At 51.1% G+C, this 24108-nt stretch overlaps 1 protein-coding gene across 2 annotated transcripts; it reads right to left on the bottom strand.

Moving 5' to 3' along the window:
* URM1 (ubiquitin related modifier 1) lies at positions 1–22668 on the bottom strand. Of its 2 annotated transcripts, none has more exons than XM_002743351.6 (5): positions 22605–22668; positions 16229–16299; positions 4114–4195; positions 2708–2756; positions 1–2355 (listed from the first exon to the last, which is right to left on the bottom strand). In XM_002743351.6, the coding sequence occupies exons 1-5, from the start codon at positions 22637–22639 to the stop codon at positions 2287–2289; spliced, it is 306 nt and encodes a 101-aa protein (XP_002743397.3). In that variant the 5' UTR covers positions 22640–22668; the 3' UTR covers positions 1–2286. The 2 variants fall into 2 exon arrangements, with proteins under 2 accessions (XP_002743397.3, XP_035114914.2); XM_035259023.3 differs by having other exon boundaries at positions 1–1959.
* Between the last annotated feature and the right edge of the window lie 1440 nt (positions 22669–24108).

Raw genomic sequence — 24108 nt, 5'->3', positions numbered from 1 at the left:
TAGCGGGGTTTTATTTGTTTATTTCCTCAAAAGCAGGGATCAGGAGTTGCTTGGGAGAGGGGTGATTGGGAGTTGCTCAGGGCTGAGTCCAGGGCACCTGTCCCCGACCCCTTTCCAGCCTGGGGCTAAAAATGACCTGAAATCGTCTGGAGCGCCTTGGCCACGGCCAATTTCAATCACAGTGCTTGCACCCGCATGTGCCAACAAATCCGGTTTTCCCAGCACCTCCTCCTACCCTACTCCTCAGCATTAATTGGGGTGTGGTGGGAGAAGGGATATCCCACATCTATCACTCCTTCCACTCCTTGCAGGCAGGGAAAGGGATCCTAGTGCTCAGTTTCCAGGACCTGCAATCTGGGGTGTTCCGATCAGGTGCAGTGATGGGCCACTTCTACAGCTCAGGGGGCTGGAGATGGGGAGGGACCTCCAGGTTACACGAATTGGACAGGCTGACCTAAAAGTGCAGCTGTAAGGGGCTGTTACAAGTCTGTTGGTCCGTTCCCTAGCATGGACACCCCGACCTCAGCTCCTAGTGAGGGTTGGTCATATAGCCTTTCTGGACAGCACTCAGACCCCAACACTGGCCTTAATTTGCACCCAGACCAGCTCCTCCCCATAGTCCCAACACAGCTGCTCCTACTTCACACAAGCCCAGAGGGCCTCGACCTGGAGTAGTGCTGGAGAAAAGCCTACCAGCCAGTGGGTCATCTAGCCCCAAAAGAATGACGTGCACACCCTGTCCCCTAACGCTGCTGGGACAAGCTTTTGGCACTTTCATCTCCACAGGGTGAGAAATTTCACCTTAAATTATTGACATAGAATGAAAAGCAACATTTCGGGTGGGATGATGCTTTTGGTGGGTTAATGTTAGTGCCCTAGTTCTCTTTTGGGGTCTACAGCAAACAAAGCTCTTTTCTTCAGGTCATGGGAAGGAAAGACCATGGAAAGGGGGGCTCAGCAGTCTTACCTATGCCACCCCCATTCTGGGTTCTGAGGCTGCTGGCTGCAGCTGGTGGGACAAAGTCTTGGACAGGCGGGTGGGAACACGTCCTGGGACCCAGACTGGTCAGCACAGACTGGCTCTCCCACCCCCTTCTCCAGATGGCTCTATTAGACTACCCCTCTCAGATCATCTGAGTGTTCACCCCCACCCCTCTTCTGGGTGAAGGGTGAAGAGCAGCTCTGAGGCCCTAGGCTGAGGATGAAGAGGTTGTATCAAAGACCATGGCTGAAGGGATATGAGGTGCCACCGGTTTCCAAGGATGAAGCTCCAAGCAAGGCTAGGAAACAACCTAGTCTTTTATTTGCCCAAGGCCAGCTGTTGCAAGCACTGAGGCCCCAAGACTTCCAGAAAGGAAGGGGAGGAGGGGCAAACCACTCTGCCTACCAGGTGCTGCCTGCCCCATCCTGCTTCCTGCAGGAGGTAGGAAGGAAGAGAAAATGGACATTTGTGCCATCAATTATCTCCCCAGTTTTCGGCCACTATAAATACTCGGTTGTTGTAGAGGAAGAAACTGAGGCACACAGATTCCCCCCAGGCTTCTACTTGCCCAGTCCAAGGTTTAACCCACTCCCTCCCCTCATCTCTACCTCCAGCAGAATGAGCTGCAGGCAGCTTAGGAAGGGTCTCAGAAGCCCATCTGGTGGCCTGTGGAGAGGGGGAGGCCAGCCAGGGTCAAGGGCTAGGAGTGGGGGGAGCAGAAGGAAGGGTGTGGCTGGAGGAGCAGCTGCTGGGGGGGGCGCTCGGCACAAATAGGGGACCCCAGCTGGGGTTCTATAATGGTATCAGCAGGGAACAGGCAGAGCCCTCAGCTGTCCAGACAGGGAAACTGAGGCTGAGACGGCTTCACTTTTTGGGTAGGGGGGGGCCTCTCCAGCTATTCAGGTCCATTTATCTTCCCTGTGAAGACGCTGGCTCTGGGACTGGAGCTCCTTGTCAGCAGTCACTCCATGTTTAGACTGAGGTACAAGGAGCGGAAGGCAGCCAGGTCACCTGGCCACAGAGCCCTCTTCCACTCTTGACAAACTAGAGGGGCACCCTCCCCCACCACAGCTGCTGGAAAAGGGAGTGCTGGGCTCTGGTGCCTGTCTGCCTTCCCTGCTCACGTGCTTGAGAAAGGCTCATTTTTAGCACCTGGCCTCTTTTCCCTGCCTGGAGGGAGCTTGGGGGACAGAGCAGGGAAGAAGGCAGCCAAGGGGGACAGGGAGACCTGGAAGCAGGGCCCCAGGGGATCTCTGATTGCTTCATTCTTCCCTCTAAGGGTGCCCAGGCCCTGAGAGGGGCCCTCAGCCGCCATGCAGAGTGGAGATGAAGAGGACGCTGTCCTGGTCCTGAAGCTGATAGTCCAGCTCACCCTGGTGCAGGAGAGAGGGGAGCGGGAGACTCTCAGAGCCACCTTCCCACTTCTACCCCAGGATTTAGGAGAACAAGGGGTGAAGGCTGGCTGCTCTGGAAGAGACAGACTCTACCGGAAAAATGGTATCCTGTATCTCAACCTGCAAATCTTCAGGACGGAGGGGTGCTCCCATGTCTCCAGCTATCCATCCCTTCCTCACCTGGGGTGGGAGACTCCAGCAGCCTCAGTGTGGGGCTGGAGTTGGGCGGAGGATTACCCAGCCACTCTATGGGCCTGAGGAGAGGCCCAAGGCTTTCCCACTGAAGCAGCAAGGCAGGGGATCAGGGAGAGATGTCCCCCGAGGTACTGACCAGTAGCTCCCAGTCGGCGTCGTTAATCAGCACCAGAATTCCTGGCCGCCTGTGGGAAGGATGGTGGTGAGTAGTAGGGAGTGAGAGGCAGAAGGCAGCAGCACAGATGGAGAGAGGCTGAGAGCTTAGGGTTGCAGTAGAGGGTGCTGGGGAGCCTTCCTCCTGGGGTCTGGCTGACAATCTCCCAGGAAGGGGAGGCTGGTCTGAGTGTAAAGGAAACCAGGTCAGAGAGTCATGCATGGCCTTTGTAGCCAGATGGAAAATGGGTGCAATGGCTAGCCAGCACCACCATCCAGACCTTGGGCAGGCCATTCTGTTTCTGAGTATCAGGTTCCTCATCTGAAAATGGGATAAGGGATAGTGTCTACCCCACAAGGCCTGTACAAAACGAAATGAGCTGATGTGTGCGGAGTGCTTGCCACACTGTCATGGTAACCATTAGTGGGACCACACTTTTCCAGGGGTCTAACCTTATTCTCGTTAGACCTGGAAAAGACTTCAGCTTCTTTCAGGCCTCTGCATGCCCATTCTGGAGAGGAGGCTGTTTTGCCAATTCCGAATCAGTTGCCATGGCACATGGCAATGGTCAAGTGCAGCCTTGCCTGGCATAAGGCAGGGTAGGTCAGCAGGTGGTCAGGCAGCTTAGCCTGGCTCCCACTGGCAATGGCCCAAGAAATGCTGCTGGAATGGTCCTCCAGGACCGCTGGACCATGACCTGAAGCAGGGCTGATCCCCTAGGCCTGATCCCTTAGGGCCTGACAGTGACCTATGCTCGAGGCAAGTAAATGAGCCTCACAGCTGCACTGGTCACCTTTCACATGGGGGGCTGGCCTTGTAACTTCTTAGCAACTGGAACCCGGTCCTTTCCAAGCAGACTGCGCTGGGGTGTCCCCAGTGAGTGTGTGTGCATGCGCAGGCTATGTGCAGGCACAGCGTCAATGACTCCTTGGAACTGTAGACTTGTGCTGCACCATATGGTAATCTACTAGCCACATGTGGCTATTTAATTACAATGAAATAAAACAGAATATTTAGTTCTTCAGTCGCACTAGGTACATTTTCCTCAACACTTTCTGTGTAGAGAGTAACTGAGGTCCAGAGAAGCGAAGTAACTTGCCTAAGGTCCCACAGCAAGTCTGTGGCAACGAGAGGGCAGAATCCAAGTTTTCTGAGAAATTCACCAGGCTCCTTTCATCTGGGATTTTAACAAATCCTCGAGTCCAGTTTTAGTAACAAGAAAACTGAAAATAGATCTCAGACAGAGCTGGACCGAAGCTCTTTTGTCCGAGGAGTCAGAGAGGAGGAAAGGGAGAACCAGACTCAGGCTGGGACTGAACCTGAGGGAGGGGGCTCAGATATCCGTCCCTCCCTCCGCCCTCTTCAGGGAAGGAAGGAGTGGGACTCACACGCTGTCTCCCTGGATGAACAACTCTGGCCGCTCTTTTAGCAAATTCTTCTTGATCCAGACGAGCAGGTTCCGGATGTCCCCTGGAGAGGAATGCACAGAACAAACTCTTGTCAAACCAAATGGCACCTGCACCCCAGAGCCTTGCCTGGCACAGAAGAAAATACACATGGGGTTTAGAGGGCTTCTTTTTTTCTTTTGAGATGGAGTCTAGCTCTGTAGCCCAGGCTGGAGTGCAGTGGCGAGGTCTTGGGTCACTGCAACCTCTACCTCCCAGGTTCAAGCGATTCTGCCTCAGCCTCCTGAGTAGCTGGAATTGCAGGAGCATGCCACCACGCCCAGATAATGCTCAGCTAATGTTTGTATTTTTAGTATCAACGGGGTTTCACTATGTTAGACAGGATGGCCTCGATCTCCTGACCTTGTGATCTGTCCACCTCAGCCTCCCAAAGTGCTGGGATTATAGGCGTGAGCCACTGCAACCAGCTAGAGGGCTTCTTTTAGATCAGGCTGTGATGGCCTATGAACTTGTAGATTTCAAAGGTGAGGAAACAGGTTAGGACAGGCCAGTGACTTGCCAGATGGATCTTTAGAAAAAGCTGCACCTGACACTGCTGAAGTCCAGGAGAATAGGCAATGGGATCCGCCTATAATACAGGGATTCAAGGCAGACAGCAGGAGGAACTGCCACATCTAAAGGGTTAGGGGACAGGCCCCTACCCACAAGTCCTGGAAGCCAGTCTGCAACTGCCATGGCTGGACTTCTGAGAGGACCCTGAAGAGCCTCCTCCACCTTTATCTCTCCAGCCAGTCCCAGATGGGGAGGATTTGGCTTTGCTCTTGGAGGGGTCTGCATGTATTTCCCTTTGTGAGGGGAAGGAAAACAATTGCTGAGCTGATAACATCAATTAATTTCCTCTGGCAGAGGGAGAGAAGGATCCTTCACCAGCCAGGGATGCTGACAAATCCCTGCTCCACTCCCCACCACCACCCCTAGCTTTCAGAGCCCTCCCCACCAGGGGTGGGGGTGGCCAGAGGTTAGGTGATAGGGCCTCTCCTGCTCAGCTAACACTGAGATCTGCCTCCTTGTGGTTCTGGGGGAGCCACCGGTCCCTCTGTAGGTCATGTGTAGGCTCAGAGCCACCGGTCTCCCGGGTCATCTCTCCTTTCCTAGGGACAACAGTATCAGGCCACAGCACACAGGAATGTGGCTCTATAAACACCTCAAAGCCTACCCTCCACTGTCTGCCCCTGAAACAGACCATTCTCCTGGGGAGACAACTTGCCTCTGGGAAGCCAGCAGAGGGGTTGGGGTTAACCACCCCCATCTCAAGTTGGTGTCCAGAGGGGTCTGCTGTCCTGGACTAATGCCTGAGATGAAGCTTGGTCTGGGGCCCAGAATCCTGGAGTGCAGGCAAGGGAAAGGCTGCTTGGATTCAAGGAGGCTTCACTCTGCCCTGTCTGGGCCCTCAGCATGTATGCACACACAGCCCCAGCCTTGGGCAGGGAGTTAAGCCACATTGGCTGGCACACGTGCCACGTCACTGACAGGCCTGTAGCCTGGATGGTCCATTTTGCTCGGTGCCAACTTGCCTGGATCGTACGCCAGCAGAGCACAGGGCCATGGGCAAAATGTCCATAAACTGAGACTGCCGCCTTTCCATTTTAATGTCTCCTTTTAAACAAAGCGGATCGGAGTCTTCACGGTCTGAGCAGGCAGGAGATGGGGTGAGTGCTGCCTCCAACAAGCTGCAGCCCACTTGGACTCCTGGCTGGGTTCCTCTCCGAGGCCTGGGTTTCAGAGGTTTCCCCTTGGCTCTGAATTCCCTTGGCCTCCATCTTGGCACTGTCTGGTGGGCCGCCAACCCATACATCTTGTGGCCGCTCGATAGAGCTACTGGGGTTTGACACATCAATCAGCCAGCACTGGCGGGCGGGGGTGTTCCTGTGTGTGTGGAGGTGGCAAGAAGGCCTGGGCAGTGCCTGGCCTGCATGGAACCAGGACTCAACAGGGGGACAGCCCTCCAAAGGGAAGGTGCTTCTGCTCCACTCTGGATAGGCTTGGGGGTGGGGGAAGGGCCAGTGGTCATGGTGGGGTCATCTGAACGATGGCACCAGCATAGAGTCCCAGAGGGACAGGCTGGGGGATGATTCTGCTGCCTGGTGCTGGCTCATTTATCATGATGCTCCTATTTGCTGAGGTCACTCCCTCCCTCTTCTGCCCACCCCCAACCCAGGCCTGCCCACATTTTTGATAGCCTGTTACCATGGTGAGGCTACCGCATCACCACTTGTATTGTTCCCCCATGCCTGGATTTGGGGGTGGGGAGAGGGGAACTCATGGCTCCCTTTGCAGGATGCAAGGGCCACTCGGCAGGGCCTGAAACACACCCCCAGGGACATCTTGCTAGGCTTGCTGAGGCACAGACAATATGCAAATAGTCTCCAAGCCAGATGGTCGGCTTCCAAAGGCGCCCAGGGGAGGAGGAAGGGTTAAGCAGAGTCAGGGGCTGGTGGCTTGGGGATGGATGGCTCTGGGATAGATGGGGGCTGGAGACTCTCACTTTTACCTTCCCACTTTGTGTCTTCTTGTCTTCCCACTCCTACTAGGGGTGATCTCCCTCCTGGGATCCCATGTGATGACTCAGGAGACAAATATTTATTGAGCAGCTACTATGTGCAAGGTGCTAGGGAGATGGTAGTGGGCAAGAGGGACACAGAGCTACCTACCCTCATGGAGCTAGAGGCCAGCAGGGGAGACACACCATATTTTATTAGCTGTGACAAATGCTATGTCCTTCATCTGGGGTCAGGAGAGGCCTGGCTGAGGGTATTAAACAGTGAAGCTCAGGTCTGAAGGATGAGTGGGGTGAGCTGGGGAGCATTGTGGGCAGAAGGAAAGCACATGGGAAGGCCTGGAGCAGAATAAAATGGCAGGTTCAAGGTAGCAGAACAGAGAAGGTAAGAAGCTTGCATGAGATGGGGCCAGAGGAGGCAAGGCCTCACAGGCTTCGTGAAGGGGCCTGCTCCGGTAGGGGCCCCTCCCTCCTATTGAACCTCGGCAGTGTCTCCCAAATAGGTGCTCCCTGGGAACCAGGCCCCACTGCCCAGGCCTATACTTCCATGTGTGTCTGACCTGACACTCAAATCATGATCCGACTCAAATGTATGGCATTACCATTACCATTACTTGAGTGGACAGTTGGGGAGGTAGGGAGGGAAGGAGGAAGGGAGGAAGAAATTAAGAGCACGGACCCCGGATTCAGACAGGCCTGGTTTTGAGCTGGACTCCATCACTTCCTGGTTCTATGACCTTGGGTAAGGAATTTTTGGAGCCTCAGCTTCTTCTTTTTGTAAAATGGGGATGTTAAGGTTGCCTCACAGGGGCATTTGTGGGGGATACAAAGCTCTTGTCACTGTGACCTGCATATCAATGCTGTAATTACTCCAGGATCCAGAGGAAGAACCTATACCCCTCCAACTCTCTGGGTTTCCACCTGGTGGCATGGCACCCCAGCTTTGGAGGGCAGGTTAGAGCCAACCATTAATCAGATAGTGCTGGGACTGGCACCCCAGCTTTGGAGGGCAGGTTAGAGCCAACCATTAATCAGATAGTGCTGGGACTGACTGGGGTTTTCTGTGGCATCCTGTATCTTCCTATCAGAGGCTGGAAAGGGAACGGGGGACTGGGAGAGTAGTGAGAAATCCTAGATACTGACTTTCCTTCTATTTTAGATGTTTGAACCCACAAGATGTCAGGGTTGGCCAATGCTCCCAGTACAACCCAGGTGGAAGGAATGACACTCTGAGGCTGTAGGTGCTGGCAGCCAGGCTGCCCCCAGGGAACAAAGCACCAGAGGAGGGAGATGGGCACCTAATGCAAGGTTTCCGGGGCAGGATGCCTTGGCACCTGGCCTGCCCACTGGGGGCAGAGAAGGTGATAGGAGCTGCTGTTCCATGGTGGAGTGGTTGAGTTCTGAGTCCACAGCCAGAGGACCTGGGCTGTGTGCTCAATGCCCTTGGGTGGGAAGTCACTTCACCTTGCTGTCTCAGCATCGTCCTCTGACAAGGAAGGATAATCATCCAAACACCAAGAGCTGCTGAGGATTACATAAGGCACAATGCCCGAGGCAGGCCCAGCAGTGTCACACACAGGACACACTCAACAGATGGCTGCTCTGAGCTGTAAGCCCACAGTGACTTCAGATTCCTCATCCTCTGGGCTCCAGCACCTTCTAAAGGCTGCTGACAAAGGGAGGAGGCTCATGGTGGAGAGCACCGACGCAAGCTCCACCAGAATCCCTCACCCCAGTGGACTCACTCTAGTCTGGGGGACACTGACTGCCCACTGCGGGAGGGCCCCAAAGGGTGTCAGCCTCAGCCTCTTGGGACTGAAAGGGAACAACCTCAAAGCTGTATCTGATATTGACTCGCAGGCATAAGAGGCCCTCATCCAGCCTCTCTTTGAACACCTCCAGGGACAGGAGGTCAGCTCCTCTGTGGAGCGGCTCTGATTGTTAAGAGCTCTTTTCTCCCAAGCAGAAATCTGTCTTCCTGTCATTCCCACCCACTGGGCCTGAATGGTCCATGGGACCATGCCAACAAACGTACTCCTCTTCCCCAGGATGGCCCTTTGGATTTGGAAGAGATGGATCCCCTAAGTCTTCCCTTCCATAGGTTAAACCGCCTCTGTCCCCAAGTCCACCAGGCTCCAAGACTAGCTCTACTGGGAGCCCACCCCAGGCCTCAGTTGAAAAGGGAAAAGAAAGAGCTGGCAAGCGGGGAGTAACAGAGGAGAGGGGGTGGAGGGAACATCAGAGGGGCCATTTACAAGTGAATGGGGGTAAGAATGGAGCAGTTTGTGGGCTAAACTGGCCTCAGAAGGAGGTTTACAGATGTGAGAGGGGACCTCCTCATTGTTTAATTAAGCAGAAAGTGGATCTTTTCAAAAGCAATTTTGCACAGGGACTGGGAGGGGTGTGGGGAGGAGGGAGGTGGAGAGGGGATCAGCAAACAGGCCCTGAGAGCAGAGAAAGGAACAGCTGGCCCCAGAGAGGCTGTGAAATGCATGCTAAGCAGTTTAAAGCGCCCAGGAGCTCCTGCAACTCCTGCCCTCCCTCACCAGCCTCGCTTTAACGCAAGTGGAGCAGACGGAGGGGGCATAATGGCAGGGGAGAGGAAGACAGCCAGAGAAAGGTGAGGTGGCCACGTCTACTCTTGGGGCCTAGGCAGGGGGCCTTGGGTCAAAGGGATGCCTTAGTCAGAGGCCAACTCCCAGCAGCTGCAATACCCTAAGCTGGTGGGTGCCTAGCTGGCCTGTTGCAGCAGGATGGCTGTTAAGACATCTCTCCTCATACAGCTTCTTACCAGGTCAGCACACTCTGCTTCACAGAATCGTATATACTTGGATCTTGAAGAAACTTTTCTTGTAGATGTCAAAGAGACAACCAGCTCAATAATGTACAAAGCCAGCCCAACCTCCCATCTTACAGATCGGGCAGGAAGAGGCTGGCAGGAATAACTAATGTGTAACTGCGCATGCCAGGGTTCCTCTCTCGCAGTCTCAATCCCTTCAGCCTTGTTCATCATTTCTCCCAAATTGGCTGGGTTGGAAGCTCTCCTCTGGCCTAGGAGCCACGAGTTCCCTCGTTTGCAAGGTGTGTCATATTCCAAAATCTTATGGCTGCTGTTGTTTCTGCTGGAACCTCCAAGACTCACTTGGCCAAGTAGCAGCCCCTAGGCTGGGAAGGCTGCCAGATGACATATCTGGGCATGGACTTGGGGGAAGGGTAAGACTTTCCTAGCAGTGCCAGGCCCCTGACCCCCAGCTGGGCTCACATGTGCCAGGGTGGGTCTGGCAGCTGCTAACCAGCTCTGTTGGAGATCTAGGTCTCCAACCTAGTTTACCATGGGTCTGCTGTGTGACCCATGCCTCTGGGTACAACAGGGCATAACTGAACCAGAGTAGGAACTCACAGCCAAGGGTCCAAAGACTGAGCAAATGGGCCACCATGCCTTTCCTCCCACTCCCCTCCTTTCTTCTCAGAGTGGGGATAGGCCCCTCCCTGTTTCCTGAACAGTGGCTGGAAGATGAGGGATTTGGCTGGGCGGCTGGGCGCGGTGGCTCACACCTATAATCCCAGCATTTTGGGAGGCTGAGGTGGGTAAATCACTTGGTCAAGAGATCGAGACCATCCTGGTCAACAAGGTGAAACCCCGTCTATACTAAAAATACAAAAATTAAAAAATTATCTGGGCATGGTGGTGCGCGCCTGTAGTCCCAACTACTCAGGAGGCTGAGGCAGGAGAATTGCTTGAACCCAGAAGGCGGAGGTTGCAGTGAGCCGAGATCGTGCCATTGCACTCCAGTCTGGGTAACAGAGAAACTCCGGCTCAAAAAAAAAAAAAAAAAAAAGATGAGGGATAAAAAAGTCTGAGTCCCAGGCCAGCCTCCCTACTTGGGTAACTCTGGACAGGCCTCAGATCCTTCCTTCCCTCCTTCTCTTTCACTTTTAGGGGTCTCTTTAATCCCTTGGGGTCACTATGAAAGCTGAAATAAGTAGCTGTTGAAGTCATGAATAAATAAATGAAGGAAAGTGTAAAACTGGAAAATATAAGATGTTAGAGTGATTCGGGGAGCCTCTTGGGATAGATGGTGATGGGTTAGTGGTAAAGTGCCAGGACTCTGAAATTCAGTGGCCCGAAAGCTGGTTCTGAAACCCAGCTCTGCCATTTAAATAACTCTGTGACTTGGGGTGAGACCCCTGACTTCCCTAAATTTTGATTTCTACCTTTTAAATGAAAAGCATAATGGTAGCCACCTGCTGGAATTTGTGACAATGATTTACACAATCAACTGGGGCTTTGCCTACTGGCCCAAACTCAGCCTTGGCCCGTTATGATGCTGGCCCTTCCTCTATCTCCTTGACCCCCCCTTGGCCTAAACCCCCAGGCTTCACAAGTCCTGTCTTTGTTACAAGTGGGCCCCCATGCACCTCTGCTCTCCTGCGCTCCCTCTGCAATTTACTAGGCTAGCCTCTTTTCAGCCTCCATGTTACCTTTTTTTTTTTTTGAGACAGAGTCCAGGCTAGAGTACAGTCCGGTGATCTCAGCTCATTGCAAACTCCACCTCCAGGTTCAAGCGATTCTCCTGCCTCAGCCTCCCAAGTAGCTGGGATTACAGGTGCCTGCCACCATACCTGGCTAATTTTTATATTTTTAGTAGAGATGGGGTTTTACCATGTTGGCCAGGCTGGTCTCAAACTCCGGACCTCAGGTGATCACCTGCCTTGGCCTCTCAAAGTGCTGGGATTACAGGTGTGAGCCGCTGTGCCAGGGCTTGCTGTTACCTCCTTAAAGAGACCTCTGCTGACCACCTATTAGTCCCACTGAAGTACGCTTTTGTTCTCCTCATGCCAATTACTTCAAGTTGTAATGAGGCAGTTATGCATTTATTTGTTTACTTGTTTATTCCCTGGCTCCACTCCCATTACACTGCTAACTCTTTTTTTTTTTTTTTTTTTGAGACAGAGTCTTACTCTGTTGCCCAGGCTAGAGTGCAACGGTGCGATCCCAGCTCACTGCAACTTCCACCTCCTGGGTTCAAGTGATTCTCCTGTGTCAGCCTCCTGAGTAGCTAGGATTACAGGCGCATACAACCACGCCCGGCTAACTTTTGTATCTTTAGTAGAGACGGGGTTTCACCATTTTGGTCAGGCTGGTCTCGAACTCCTGGCCTCGTTATCTAACCACCTCGCACTTCCAGAGTGATGGGATTACAGGAATGAGCCACCGCGCATGGCCTACACTGCTAACTCTATTAGGGCAAGAACCACATCTATTTTGCTCACTGATGAATATCCATCCTGCAACTTAGTACAGTGAGGGCACAAAGAGGGCACTTATTTTGTATTTTTAGTAGAGATGGGGTTTCTCTACCGGGGGTCTTAAACTTTCAACCTCAGGTGATCTGCACCCCCTTGGCCTCCCAAAGTGCTAGGATGTGAGCCACCATACCTGGCCCTAAAGAACTTTCTTATTTTGAGACAGGCTCTGGCTCTGTCACCCAGGCTGGAGTGCAGTGGCGCACTATCAGCTCACTGCAATCTTCACGTTCCGGGCTCAAGCCATCCTCCCACCTCAGCCTCCCAAATAGCTGGAACTACCAGCATGCACCACCAGACTCGGCTAATTCTCATATTTTTTTATAGAGATGGGGTTTCATCACGCTGCTCAGGCTGGTCCCAAACTCCTGGGCTCAAGCGATCCACCTGTCTCAGCCTCCCAAAGTACTGGCCTCTGCATCCAGCCAAATAAAGTACTTTCTGCTGTACCTGGCACTGCTGACTACTCAGTCAATGAATGAGTGAAATGCAGCTAGAATTATGAAAATCTGTGGGCCAGGCACAATGACTCATGCCTGTAATCCCAGCATTTTGGGAAGCTAAGGTGGGCGGGTCATTTGAGGTCAGGAGTCTGAGACCAGACTGGCCAACATGTTAAAACCCCGTCTCTACTAAAACATACAAAAATCAGCCAGATGTGGTAGTGCCTGCCTGTAATCCCAGCTACTTGGGAGGCTGAAGTGGGAGAATTGCTTGAACCTAGGAGGCGAAGGTTGCAGAGAGCTGAGATCGTGCTACAACACTTCAGCCTGGGCAACAGAGCGAGACTCCATCTCAAAAAAAAAAAAAAAAAAAGAGAGAAAATTTGTGGGCTTTCATGTCAGACAAACTCCAGAGGAAATAAATAATAATTTGTGATATTTTAATAAACTTCCTGGCAAGGCCTTTGAGACTCAATCTTTACGAAGCTTGTTCTGAGAGTACCTTGTGCCCTCCCAAGGCTGCATGGCCATCTTTCAAAATAAGCAGCAGTCACCTTCAGCACCCCAGATCTTCCTCAACCAGGGACAGGCATCCTGACACTTAACCCCTGCCACATATTCCCACCTGGCTCAATGTGGGCAGTGCCCTGCTCCTCAGTAAGTGCCCCCAGCCTCTAAGCGTGGCACACAGACCCCACCCTGCACCACTGCTTTCCAACCTGAGGGAGGGATAGATAGGTGTGGTAGCCAGTGAATATGAGCAATAATAATTGAGTACCGGCAGATTGTGTCCAATTTCAAAAGAATCCTGCTCAATCTCACTTGAGTATTTTATTTTATTTTTCCCATATATATTCTGCTTATGTACGTTTTTGTTTTTGTTTTTTGAGACAGGGTCTTATTCTGACACCCAGGCTGAAGTGCAGTGGTGCAAGCATAGCTCACCATAGTTTCGATCTCCTGGGCTCAAACAATCCTGCATCAGCCTCTAAAACAGCTAGAAATACAGATGTGTACAACTATTCTCAGCTAATGTTTTATTTTTTTGTAGAGACCAGGTTTTACCATGTTACCCAGGCTGGTCTTGAACCCCTGGGCTCCGGTGATCCTCCCACCTAGTCTCCCAAAGTGCTGAGATTATAGGCACGAGCTACTGTGCTTGGCCTCTTTTCTTTTTCATGAATTGAGACAGGGTCTCGCTCTGTGGCCCAGGCTGGAGTGGAATGGTATGATCATAGCTCACTGTAGCCTGACCTCCCAGGCTCATGAGATCCTTCTGCCTCAGCCTCCTGAGTAGCTGGGACTGCAAGTGTGTACCACCACACTCAGCTTGAACATTTTTTTCTTTTTCCCCCCACCCCAAGATGGAGTCTTGCTCTGTCACCCAGGCTTGAGTGCAGTGGCGCAATCTCGGCTCACTGCAACCTCCACCTCCTAAATTCAAGCAATCCTCCTGCCTCAGCCTGCCGAGTAGCTGGGATTACAGGTGCCCGCCACCATGCCCAGCTAATTTTTTTTTTGTATTTTCAGTAGAGACGGGGTTTCACCATGTTGACCAGGATGGTCTCGATCTCTTGACCTCGTGATCCACCCGCCTCAGCCTCCCAAAGTGCTGGGGTTACAGGCCTGAGCCACCGCACCTGGCTAACTTTTGTATTTTTAGTAGAGACAGAGTTTCACCATTTTGGCCAGGCTGGTCTCAAACTCCTGACCTTGTGATCTGCCCACTTCAGCCTCCCAAAGTGCTGAGATTGCAGGTGTGAGCCACCGTGCCCAGCCTGACTTGACCATTTTCTACTGCCCACCTCCAGGAACCTCATTTCCTGTGTCTTCAGAAGGATCTCAGTCACAGGTGGAGACTGGAATCCCACCCCTGAGCACTTGCTAGAACCCACTGCTAAGGTTAGGAAAGACCCGAACACCTGCCATACCCACTCCCCAGCACCCAGGCTACCCTGACAGCTATGCAGCCAAAGATATGCAACTTTATTCTCTAAAACCTCCCAATTTTAAGGCAGGAACTGGCTTTTTTTTTTTTTTTTTTGAGACGGAGTTTCACTGTTGTTACCCAGACTGGAGTGCAACGGCACGATCTCGGCTCACCGCAACCTCCGTCTTCTGGGTTCAAGCAATCCTCCTGCCTACCCTCCCGAGTAGCTGGGATTACAGGCACGTGCCACCATGCCCAGCTAATTTTTGTATTTTTAGTAGAAACAAGGTTTCATCACCAGGATGGTCTCGATCTCTTGACCTCATGATCCACCCACCTCGGCCACCCAAAGTGCTGGGATTACAGGCGTGAGCCACTGCACCCGGCCTTTTTTTTTTTTTTTTTGGTGACAGTCTTGCTCTATTGCCTAGGCTGGAGTACAGTGGCGTGATCTCAGCTCACTGAAACCTCCACATCCCAGGTTCAAGCAATTCTCCTGCCTCAGCCTCCTGAGTAGCTGGGATTACAGGAGTGCACCTCTATGCCTGGCTAATTTTAAAAATTTCTAGTAGAGATGGGGTTTTGCCATGTTGGCCAGGCTGGTCTCAAACTCCTGGCCTCAAGTGATCTGCCTGCCTCTGCCTTCCAAAGTGCTGAGATTATTGGTGTGAGCCTCCGTGCTTGGCCTGGGACTGGCTCTTGTTCATGTCTGTCTCCAAAATGATTAGTACATGGTCTGCTGCATAGGAGGTGCTCAATGTACATTTGTTAAAGAAAGATTAACAAGTATTTGAATGAACGAAGAAAAAAATCCAGGGGCTGGGAGCGGTGGCTCATGCCTGTAATACCAGCACTTTGGGAGGCAAAGGTGGGCAGATCACAAGGTCAGGAGTTCGAGACCAGCCTGGCCAACATAGTAAAACCCTGTCTCCACCAAAAAATACAAAAATTAGCTGTGTGCGGTGGCGTGTGCCTGTAATCCCAACTACTGGGGAGGCTGAGGCAGGAGAATTGTTTCAACCCAGGAGGTGGAAGTTGCTTTGGGCCAAGATCGCACAACTGCACTCCAGCCTGGGCAACAGAGCGGGACTCCATCTGGGAAGAAAAAAAGAAAGAAAGAAAAAAAAAATCTAATCTCTCCTTTAGCCAACCTCTCTCCCCTAACCTTTTTGGCTGGAGACTCTTCTTTTAATCTAAACCCTTTTATCATGATATGAGCCTACATCCTCAATGAAGCTTACTTCCTTCACGAGAATATTTTCTACTGTATCATAAAAGTAGAGACAAATGGGATAAACTGCTTACTTCTTTTAACAATCCTGAGAGATACAGATTTCCAACCTCATTTTATAGATGAGAACACTAAACCTCAGAAAGCTGAGGTCACTGGCCTGTGGTTCTACGGGGATTCAGACTCAAGCCTGAAGATACAATCCCCATATAAGGATGAAACCATACCTTCTTCCTCCAATGAAGCTGGCTTTGCAGACTCTTTTTCTTTTCATTTGAGAGTCTTGCTCTGTGGCCCAGGCTGGAGTGCAGTCTCCTGCCTCAGGCACGCACCATCATGCCGAGCTACTTTTTGTATTTTTAGTAGATACAGGCTTTCACCATGTTGGCCAGGCTGGTCTCAAACTCTTGACCTCAGCTGATCTACCCACCTTGGCCTCCAAAACTGCTGGGATTACAGGCATGAGCCACCATGCCCAGCAGTGCAGATTCTTGTTTTCACTCCTCTGCCTGCTAGAGACACAGCTTAAAACGCAGGTGCAGAAGAGGCCTGAACGGGGCTGAGTGTTATCCATGGACCAACTCCTGTTCAACAGCCCCAAGAGAGGAGTTTAGAAAGCCAATACTCACAGGGTTCCTCCTGTCCAGGCAAAGTGACTTGATGTTTCTTAACACCATCAAACAGGAGTTCCGCACCACCTCTGCAAAGGAGGACCAGAGAAAAAGCCAGGTAAGCTCCTACAAATAGAAGAGGTAGCGGAAACAGAAAACTGAGGATAGGGCTGATAATGAAGACTGAGAGAAGCAGAGACTAAGGTGCAAGAACACCTTGGGTACCAGTGACCAATTCTTTTTTTTCCCCTTTCTTTCTCAGAGACAGAGTTGTGCTCTGTCACCTATGCTGGAATGCAGTAGTGCAATCATAGCTCACTGTAACCTTGAACTCCTGGGCTCAAGAGACTTTCCTGCTCCACTTCCCAAGTAGCTAGGACTACAGGTGCATGCCACCATATCTATCGGGCTAATTTTTATATTTGTATTTTATTTGTTTTAAGAGGGAGTCTCACTCTGTTGCCCAGGCTGGAGTGCAGTGGTGTGATCTCAGCTCACTGCAACCTCCGCCTCCCAGGTTCAAGCACTTCTTGTGCCTCAGTCTCCCGAGTAGCTGGGACTACAGAATTATGCCATCACGCCTGGCTAAGTTTTATATTTTTAGTAGAGATGGGGTTTCACTATGTTGGCCAGGCTGGTCTCAAACTCTTGACCTCAGGTAATCTGCCCACCTTGGCCTCCCAAAGTGCTGGGGTTACAGGCATGAGCCACCATGCCCAGACCGTATCTAAAAATTCTTAAATTTTCTGTAGAGATGGAGTCTTGCTATGCTACCCAGGCTAATCTCAAACTCCTGGCCTAACGTAATCCTCCCGCTTCAGCCTCCCAAAGCACTGAGATTATAGGCATAAGCCACTCTGCCCGGCCTATTTTTTTTATTATTATTATTATTTTGAGATGGAGTTTCGCTCTCGTTACACAGGCTAGAGTGCAAATGGCACGATCTCAGCTCACCGAAACCTCTGCCTCCTGGGTTCAAGCAGTTCTCCCGCCTCAGCCTCCCGAGTAGCTGGGAATACAGGTGTGCGCCACCATGCCCAGCTAATTTTTGTATCGTTAGTAGAGACGGGGTTTCACCATGTTGACAAGAATGGTCTTGATCTCTTGACCTCGTGATCCACCCGCCTCAGCCTCCCAAAGTGCTGGGATTATAGGCGTGAGCTGCCGTGCCCAGCCAATTTATCTTTTTTGAGACAAGGTCTCACTCTGTCATGCAGGCTGGAGTGCAGTGGTGTGATCCTCCTACCTTGCTGCAGCCTTAACCCCCGGGTTCAGGCAATACTCCCACATCAGCCCCCAAGTAGCTGAGACCACAAGCACTTGTCACCACACCTTCCTAATTTTACTTTTGTTTTTTTGTAGAGATGGGATCTCCCTATGTTATCCAGGCTGGTCTTGAACTCCTGGGCTCAAGCGATTTCCCAAAGTGCTAGGTTAGAGTTGTGAGTTATCATGCCTGGCTCTGTCTCTTTCTTTCGTTCTCTCCTTCTGGGAGTCTTGCTCTGTTATCAGGCTGGAGTGCAGTGACACGATCTTGGCTCACTACAACCTGCCTCTCCCGGGTTCAGACGATTCCCCTGCCTCAGCTTCCTAACTAGCTGGGATTACAGGCGTGCGACACCACACCTGGCTAATTTTTTGCATTTTAGTAGAGACAGGGTTTCACCATGGCTGGGATGGTCTTATCTCCTTACACTGGTGATCCGCCCACCTTGGCCTCCTAAAGTGCTAGGATTACAGGCATGAGCCAGTGCACCTGGCCTGTCTCTAATTATTTAAAAAAAAAAAAAATTCGAGTAACCATATTTGCAGACTCTTAACTCCTCTGCCTTCTAGAGAGCAGCTTAGCACACAGGTGCAGAACACAGCCTTTAGAGATGCTGGCCCCAATATGAAGACCAGGCACTACCTCTCCCTATGTTGAGATCTTAGATGTGTGACTCAATCTTCTTTTTTTTTCCTGTTATTAAAATAATTTGGGGGCCAGACCCAGTGGCACACACCTGTAATCTTAGCACTTTGGTAGGCTGAGACAGGAGGACTGCTTAAGCCCAGGAGTTCAAGACTGGCCTGGGCAACATGGCAACCCCCGTCTCTACAGAAAATACAAAAATTAGCTGGGCATGGTGATGCACACCCACAGCCCCAGCTACCTGGGAGGCTGAGGTGGGAGTATCATCTGAGTCTGGGAGGTTGAGGCTGCAGTGAGCCAAGGTCATGCCACTGTACTTGTCTGGGCAACAGTGTGAGACCCTGTCTCAAAACTAAAGATAATAATTTAAAAATATTTTATAATAGAGATGAGGTCTTACTATATTGTCCAGGCTGGTCCTGAACTCCTCGGCTCAAGCAATCCTTCTGTCTCAGCCTCCCAAAGTGCTGGGATTATAGGTGTAAGTCACCATGCCCGGCCATGACTCAGTCTTAAGCTTCAGTCTTTCCATCTGGAAAAGCACCGAGGAGCCACTGTGAGGCTCTCTGTAGACAATGCACACCTAGGGGTTTTCTCTGGCCAGATGATGATTTGAAACGCTCCTGCCCATGCCACCTGCTACTGACCTGGTGGGCACATCACAGTGCTGGAGGCTGAGAGAGTCCATGGGACCTGGCATCAACTACAAACAACTGCTCACATCACCTCGCCATTTATATAAGATGTTCCTCATCTCATTTCATCCTCAGGGAATCCCAGGGAAGAAGGAAGGAGGCAGGCATTATTAACCCCATTTGACAGAAAAGCAGACTCATGCCTAGAGAGGTTAACCAACTAACTTGTCCAAGCCTGTACAGGCAGGAGCCAAAACTATCATTTGAATCTAACTGATTCCTTCTTAGCACCAGCAGCCTTGTCAGAAAAAAACAGGACTTCCCAAAGGTCAGAAAGCCTCTTGAGGGCAGAGTTTGGTTCATTTCTGTGTCCCAGCACTTGGCCAAGGAAAGGCAGGGATTGCAGAGATACTTGGAGCCAAGTACAGAAGCTGAGGCTTCTGAGGTGAGTGCCAGGACTCTTTCAGTGCCCCACACTCCTTCTCCCTCTGGGTCTCCCGATTCACATCTCAGACTTCCTGTGGATCTTAACTGAAAAGGCCTTACCAGACTTTTGAAGGATGCAAGGTCTTCAACCCTACCACCCTTTCCCAATTTCAGGGAACAGAGATGTCCTGAGGCAGCCCACTGGGAGGCAAAGGCAAGGCAAGCATTGTCATGGGGAAAACATGGGGCGACTGTCATCCAAACAAGGTCACGCTTTGTTGATGCAGAAATGTGGAGGGGGAGAGGAGGCCCATCTGTGGCTGTGCACAGGGCCATTTCAGCTGCAAGCCCGCACAGAGCCTCCATTTATCCCCTTCCAAGAGCCTCGTTTTCTCCTGGGTGGGGGCTGGCACATGCAGCAGCTGGGGTGGGGGAGGGTGACAGGCAAGGGGCTCAGGAGTTGGGGGTCAGAGAAGAGGGATGGGAACTGAAGGCACTGGGACTCAGGCAAACAACCAATACTGGCCAAACCTGGTGGTGCCAGGCTCAGAGGCCGAGGCTGTTTTTCCTTTTACAAGCAGATGAAGGGAGAACCAGTCTCGCGCAGACAGTGACCTGTCACTGCTGAATTCACTGGCCCTCAAGGGAGGGGTTGGCGTTTTTGCTGTCAGCACATCTGGAGTGGGGGAAGGTGCATGCCCAGCCTCAAGAGTGATTCAGGGAGGCAGACAAGGGGCCTGTTCTAGCCCAAGAGAGACCTAAGGCTAGACCCTCTTATGTCTGATAAGATCTGCTATTCAAATTCAACTGACATTATCTCATCTTCCTTCCACCTTCCAATTCTTAGGGGATGTGTATGTTGATACCAGTGACAGGTACAGATATTTTCAAAACCGCCTTCACCTTTTCTAATCTTCATGTTTTAATCTTCTGTGTGTGTGTGTGTATATTTTATATATATATATATTTCTAAATATATATATATATTTTGTTTATTTACTTCCCCTCCACCTGCTGGGCCGCAAACTCTGCCTAAAACAGGGCCTGGCACATGGGAGACACTCAACAAATATCTGCCAAAAGAATAAAAATGTCCATTTCTCCCAGTTCTTCTCTGACCTCAATGACATTCCCTCCATTTGCCAATACCTCCCCAACTTGGGAAGGAGGAAAAGGAGTGGGAAGAAGAAAATTTCATATCTGGGCCTTTACAACATGGACCATAGGGACACAAAACACAACTGTATTACATACTTTGAATCATACCTGAGAAAATGCTCTGCTGAGAATAGTTCAGGGGCAAGATAAAGGATGGCAGACCTGGTCAGTGACAAGAAGGAAGGTGGAGGGGCCTTCCAGAGGGTCTCTGGAGGAGTTGGTGGGGCCAAGAGGAGTATATCTGCTCAGGAGGGAGACAAAATCCTAACCCAGACCCTTCCAGGACTCAAGTAGGAATGGGGCCACTCAGGGATGAAAGGGAGAAAATGACGGGCATGTAGCCTTTGCAAAGTTGTGCCGGTTCCACATAAAGGGTGAATCATATCTGCTAAGAGACACAGGAAATGAAAGAGAGGTCAGGGGCAAAAACGCACATCGAGGCAAGGACAAAGAAAGCAGGGACCTGGGTTGAGCATCACCTTGGGCATTGCTGCTTCCTGAGAAGCTACATTTTCATGGAATGCTGTGCTGTGGATGGAGGTGGTAGAAGGTGGGTGGGTCGTGGAAGAACGTGGTTATTATTGCTCTTGGAGGTAAGGGAGACTGAAGCTAAAGATGACTGGGTCAGAAAAAGGGCAACTGTGCTGGTGTGTAAGATCTGGAGAACAAAGGCCGAGTCTTCCTCACATGACTTCCCCATTGTGCTAGCACAGTACCTGGCAGACAGACATAACATGTCTGACTCATAACAATGAAAGGCAAGTTGTCAGTAGTAAATCTTTTTTTTTTTTTTTTTTTTGGTAGAGATGAAGTCTCCCTATGTTGCCCAGGCTGGTTTCGAATTCTTGGGCTCAAGCAGTCCTCCTGCCTCAGCTCCCAAAGTGCTTGAATTACCCTCTGTGCCTGGCCTAGTAAAAACCTTATCACAGCAGTCTGTGGCTACTCTCTTTCCAACTCTACTGAGGCCTGTCAGGAAACAGGGATCCTCCTAGAACCCCAGGCTTTGGGGAGTGTAGCTGGGCCAAGAGTTAATGAGGCAAAACAGTGAGGAGTCCAGACCAATATAGTTCTAATTTGATCCAAGCAGCCAGACAATATAAATTAAAATGCACTTAGTCACGAGACTTACCCCCCTTCTAAGGGGCAGAAATGCTGAATGCTGTAGGGCACGGACAGACTTCTATTTATCTTTGTATCCTCAGTGTCTGGCTTGCTGCCTGGCACATGGTAGGCACTCAGTAAATGGCTGGTGAATGAACTACCCAATGAAGGAAAAACATGAAAGAAATGGGAGGCATCCAATGAGAAGAAAGGCACAGGGCAGAGGTTTTAGATTCTCATCCCAGACTTCTCCTTTCACATAAACCTTGACTTGTGTATCTAAACACACACACACACACACACACACACACACACACCCTATTCCCTCTTTTCCATATGATTCTTGAAAGTACAACATCCATCTTTCAAGGCCTTCGTTTCTTTGCCTTCTCGCTAAGCTCTGCAGTATCTCTCAGCTTTGAACGCATATGACACACCTGTTTGTAGGAGGAACCAAATAATGCCTTGAGTAGACTTCCTCCCTGCTCTGTTTCTTCAGTTATTGGTGTGTGTTCTAATTTCTGCATTTTTCATCTTGTATATACTATACTGTCCGTGTTAGTTTCCTTCAGTGTGATTTCTTATTTGTCCCTGTATCTCCACCTGACTCTAGTTCTGCAGAAGGAACACAGCAAGTTTGCTGACTGTCCTGAAGGAGGCTCAGGTCTGTTTAACATCCCCAAGTCTTGGGAAAGAAAAAGAAAAAAGTCCCGTCCTGGCCACTACATCCCACGAGAAACAAGACCTTAAGAACACTAAAAACAAACTGCTGTTCAAAGAATGAAATCAGGGAGTGGAAGGTGGTCCTACTAGGTTCTAGGAGCTCAGATGCCAAACAGATGGGATCGGTCCGAGACAGGATTGGAAAAGACGATAGGGAGGCTGCCTGCTAACCGTCACAAATTCGACTCCTGCGGAGCACAGGGCATCGAGGGGAGCACAGAGCGCTTCTTCCTCCCAATGTGCGCCTCTATTTCCGGACATACGGCCTCATCGCCAGGAGAGGCTGGCCTCTCAGACTCTCCTAGGCGGGTGGCGTAGTTCACAGCAGGCGCCGGGACACCCAGTGATTTGGCCATGTCAGGCCCCAAGGCAGAGGAAAGGGAATTCCGGGCCCGACGACTTCAATCCATTCCCACGGCGCCCCAGCTCTGTAACTCACCCGAACTCCACCTCCACTGACAAGGGCGCTGCCATGTTGAGGAAGCCGAGCTCGCAGGAAACTCTCCTCAACTTCCGGCGCGCCCACAAATTTCCTTGCGTCATCGGGCGCCGCAGACGGAAGAGGCGGTGCTCAGGGGGATCCAGCTTCGTCAGCTGCTGAAGGAAGTCACCGAGAGGAGGGGAGAGGATGGGGCGGCAGAGGAAAGGTCTCCGGCGCTGTTGGGGTTATGAATCGATCTCCCTCCGTCTTTCACCGACGGGGCTCACAGACCCAGGGTGGGAAGCGCCTTGTACGGGACCACAAGCAGGCGAAGGAGAGCCCCCAGCATCTTTGCGACGTGACTGTGAGCCACGTTACTGCTTATCTTGCTTGAGTTAGAATCTCTTCAGTCTACAAACCTCTTGGGGGAACTCATTCACTCGTCTGGCTTGAATTATAAGTGACTTCCAGATCTTTATTTCCGACTTCCTAAGCGGGCGACTCGCTGTCCAGCCTCCCCCTTTGCCGTCGATTTGGATGCCACTCGTTGAACAGCAGTTCATTGCGCCTTCCTGCGCCAGGCATTTTGATCGGTGCTATGGACGTAGTGGTAAAGGGGATGGGCGAGGTTCCCGTCTTTAGGGCACTCACAGTCTGAGGGGAGACGATCTGTAATCAAATAAGCATGCTAAGACATGTACAAATAAAGGAACTGAAGTTATAGGAACTTCAAAAAGAAAACTGAGTAGACTGGACTTGCTGAGCTCTAAAGCCTGAGTAGAATTAACTAGGTGGCTGTGAGGGGAGAGAAACCTCTAGGAGCATTCCAGTGAGGAGGACAAAAAGCCCAGAGGCTCTGGGTGAAAACATGCTGTGGAACATGGAGAAGAAGGTGGAGGTTAGGGAGGCTTTCATGCATCTAGAGATGGGGATGCAAAGGTGGACAGGGGTCTACCTCTACCTTGTAAGCAGGTAAACGTTTCAGTCTCTAGGAGCAGTGGGAGACTACTGAAGGGTTTTGGGAGACAGCGGTATTTTAGAATTGTGTTTTAAAATATAATTTCTTTTTATTTATTTATTTGTTTATTTTTTGAGACGGAGTTTCGCTCTTGTTACCCAGGCTGGAGTGCAATGGCGCGATGTCGGCTCACCGCAAGCTCCGCCTCCTGGGTTCAGCCAATTCTCCTGCCTCAGCCTCCTGAGTAGCTGGGATTACAGGCACGCGCCACCAAGCCCAGCTGATTTTTATATTTTTAGTAGAGGAGTTTCACCATGTTAACCAGGATGGTCTCGATCTCTTGACCTCGTGATCCACCTGCCTCGAACTCCCAAAATGCTGGGATTACAGGTGTGAGCCACTACACCTGGCTTCTTCGCACAGTGCCTCTTTCCTAAAACAGGTTCTCTCAGCCAGGCGCAGTGGCTCACATCTGTAATCGCAGCACTTTGGAGGCCGAGGCAGGTGGATCACCTGAGGTCAGGAGTTCGAGACCAGCCTGGCCAACATGGTGAAACTCATTTC

Source organism: Callithrix jacchus, chromosome 1 (genome assembly GCF_049354715.1).
Source record: "Callithrix jacchus isolate 240 chromosome 1, calJac240_pri, whole genome shotgun sequence".
NCBI lineage: Eukaryota > Metazoa > Chordata > Mammalia > Primates > Cebidae > Callithrix > Callithrix jacchus.
Note: the sequence above shows the minus strand (reverse complement) of the source record. Positions and strands in the feature narration are given on the sequence as shown.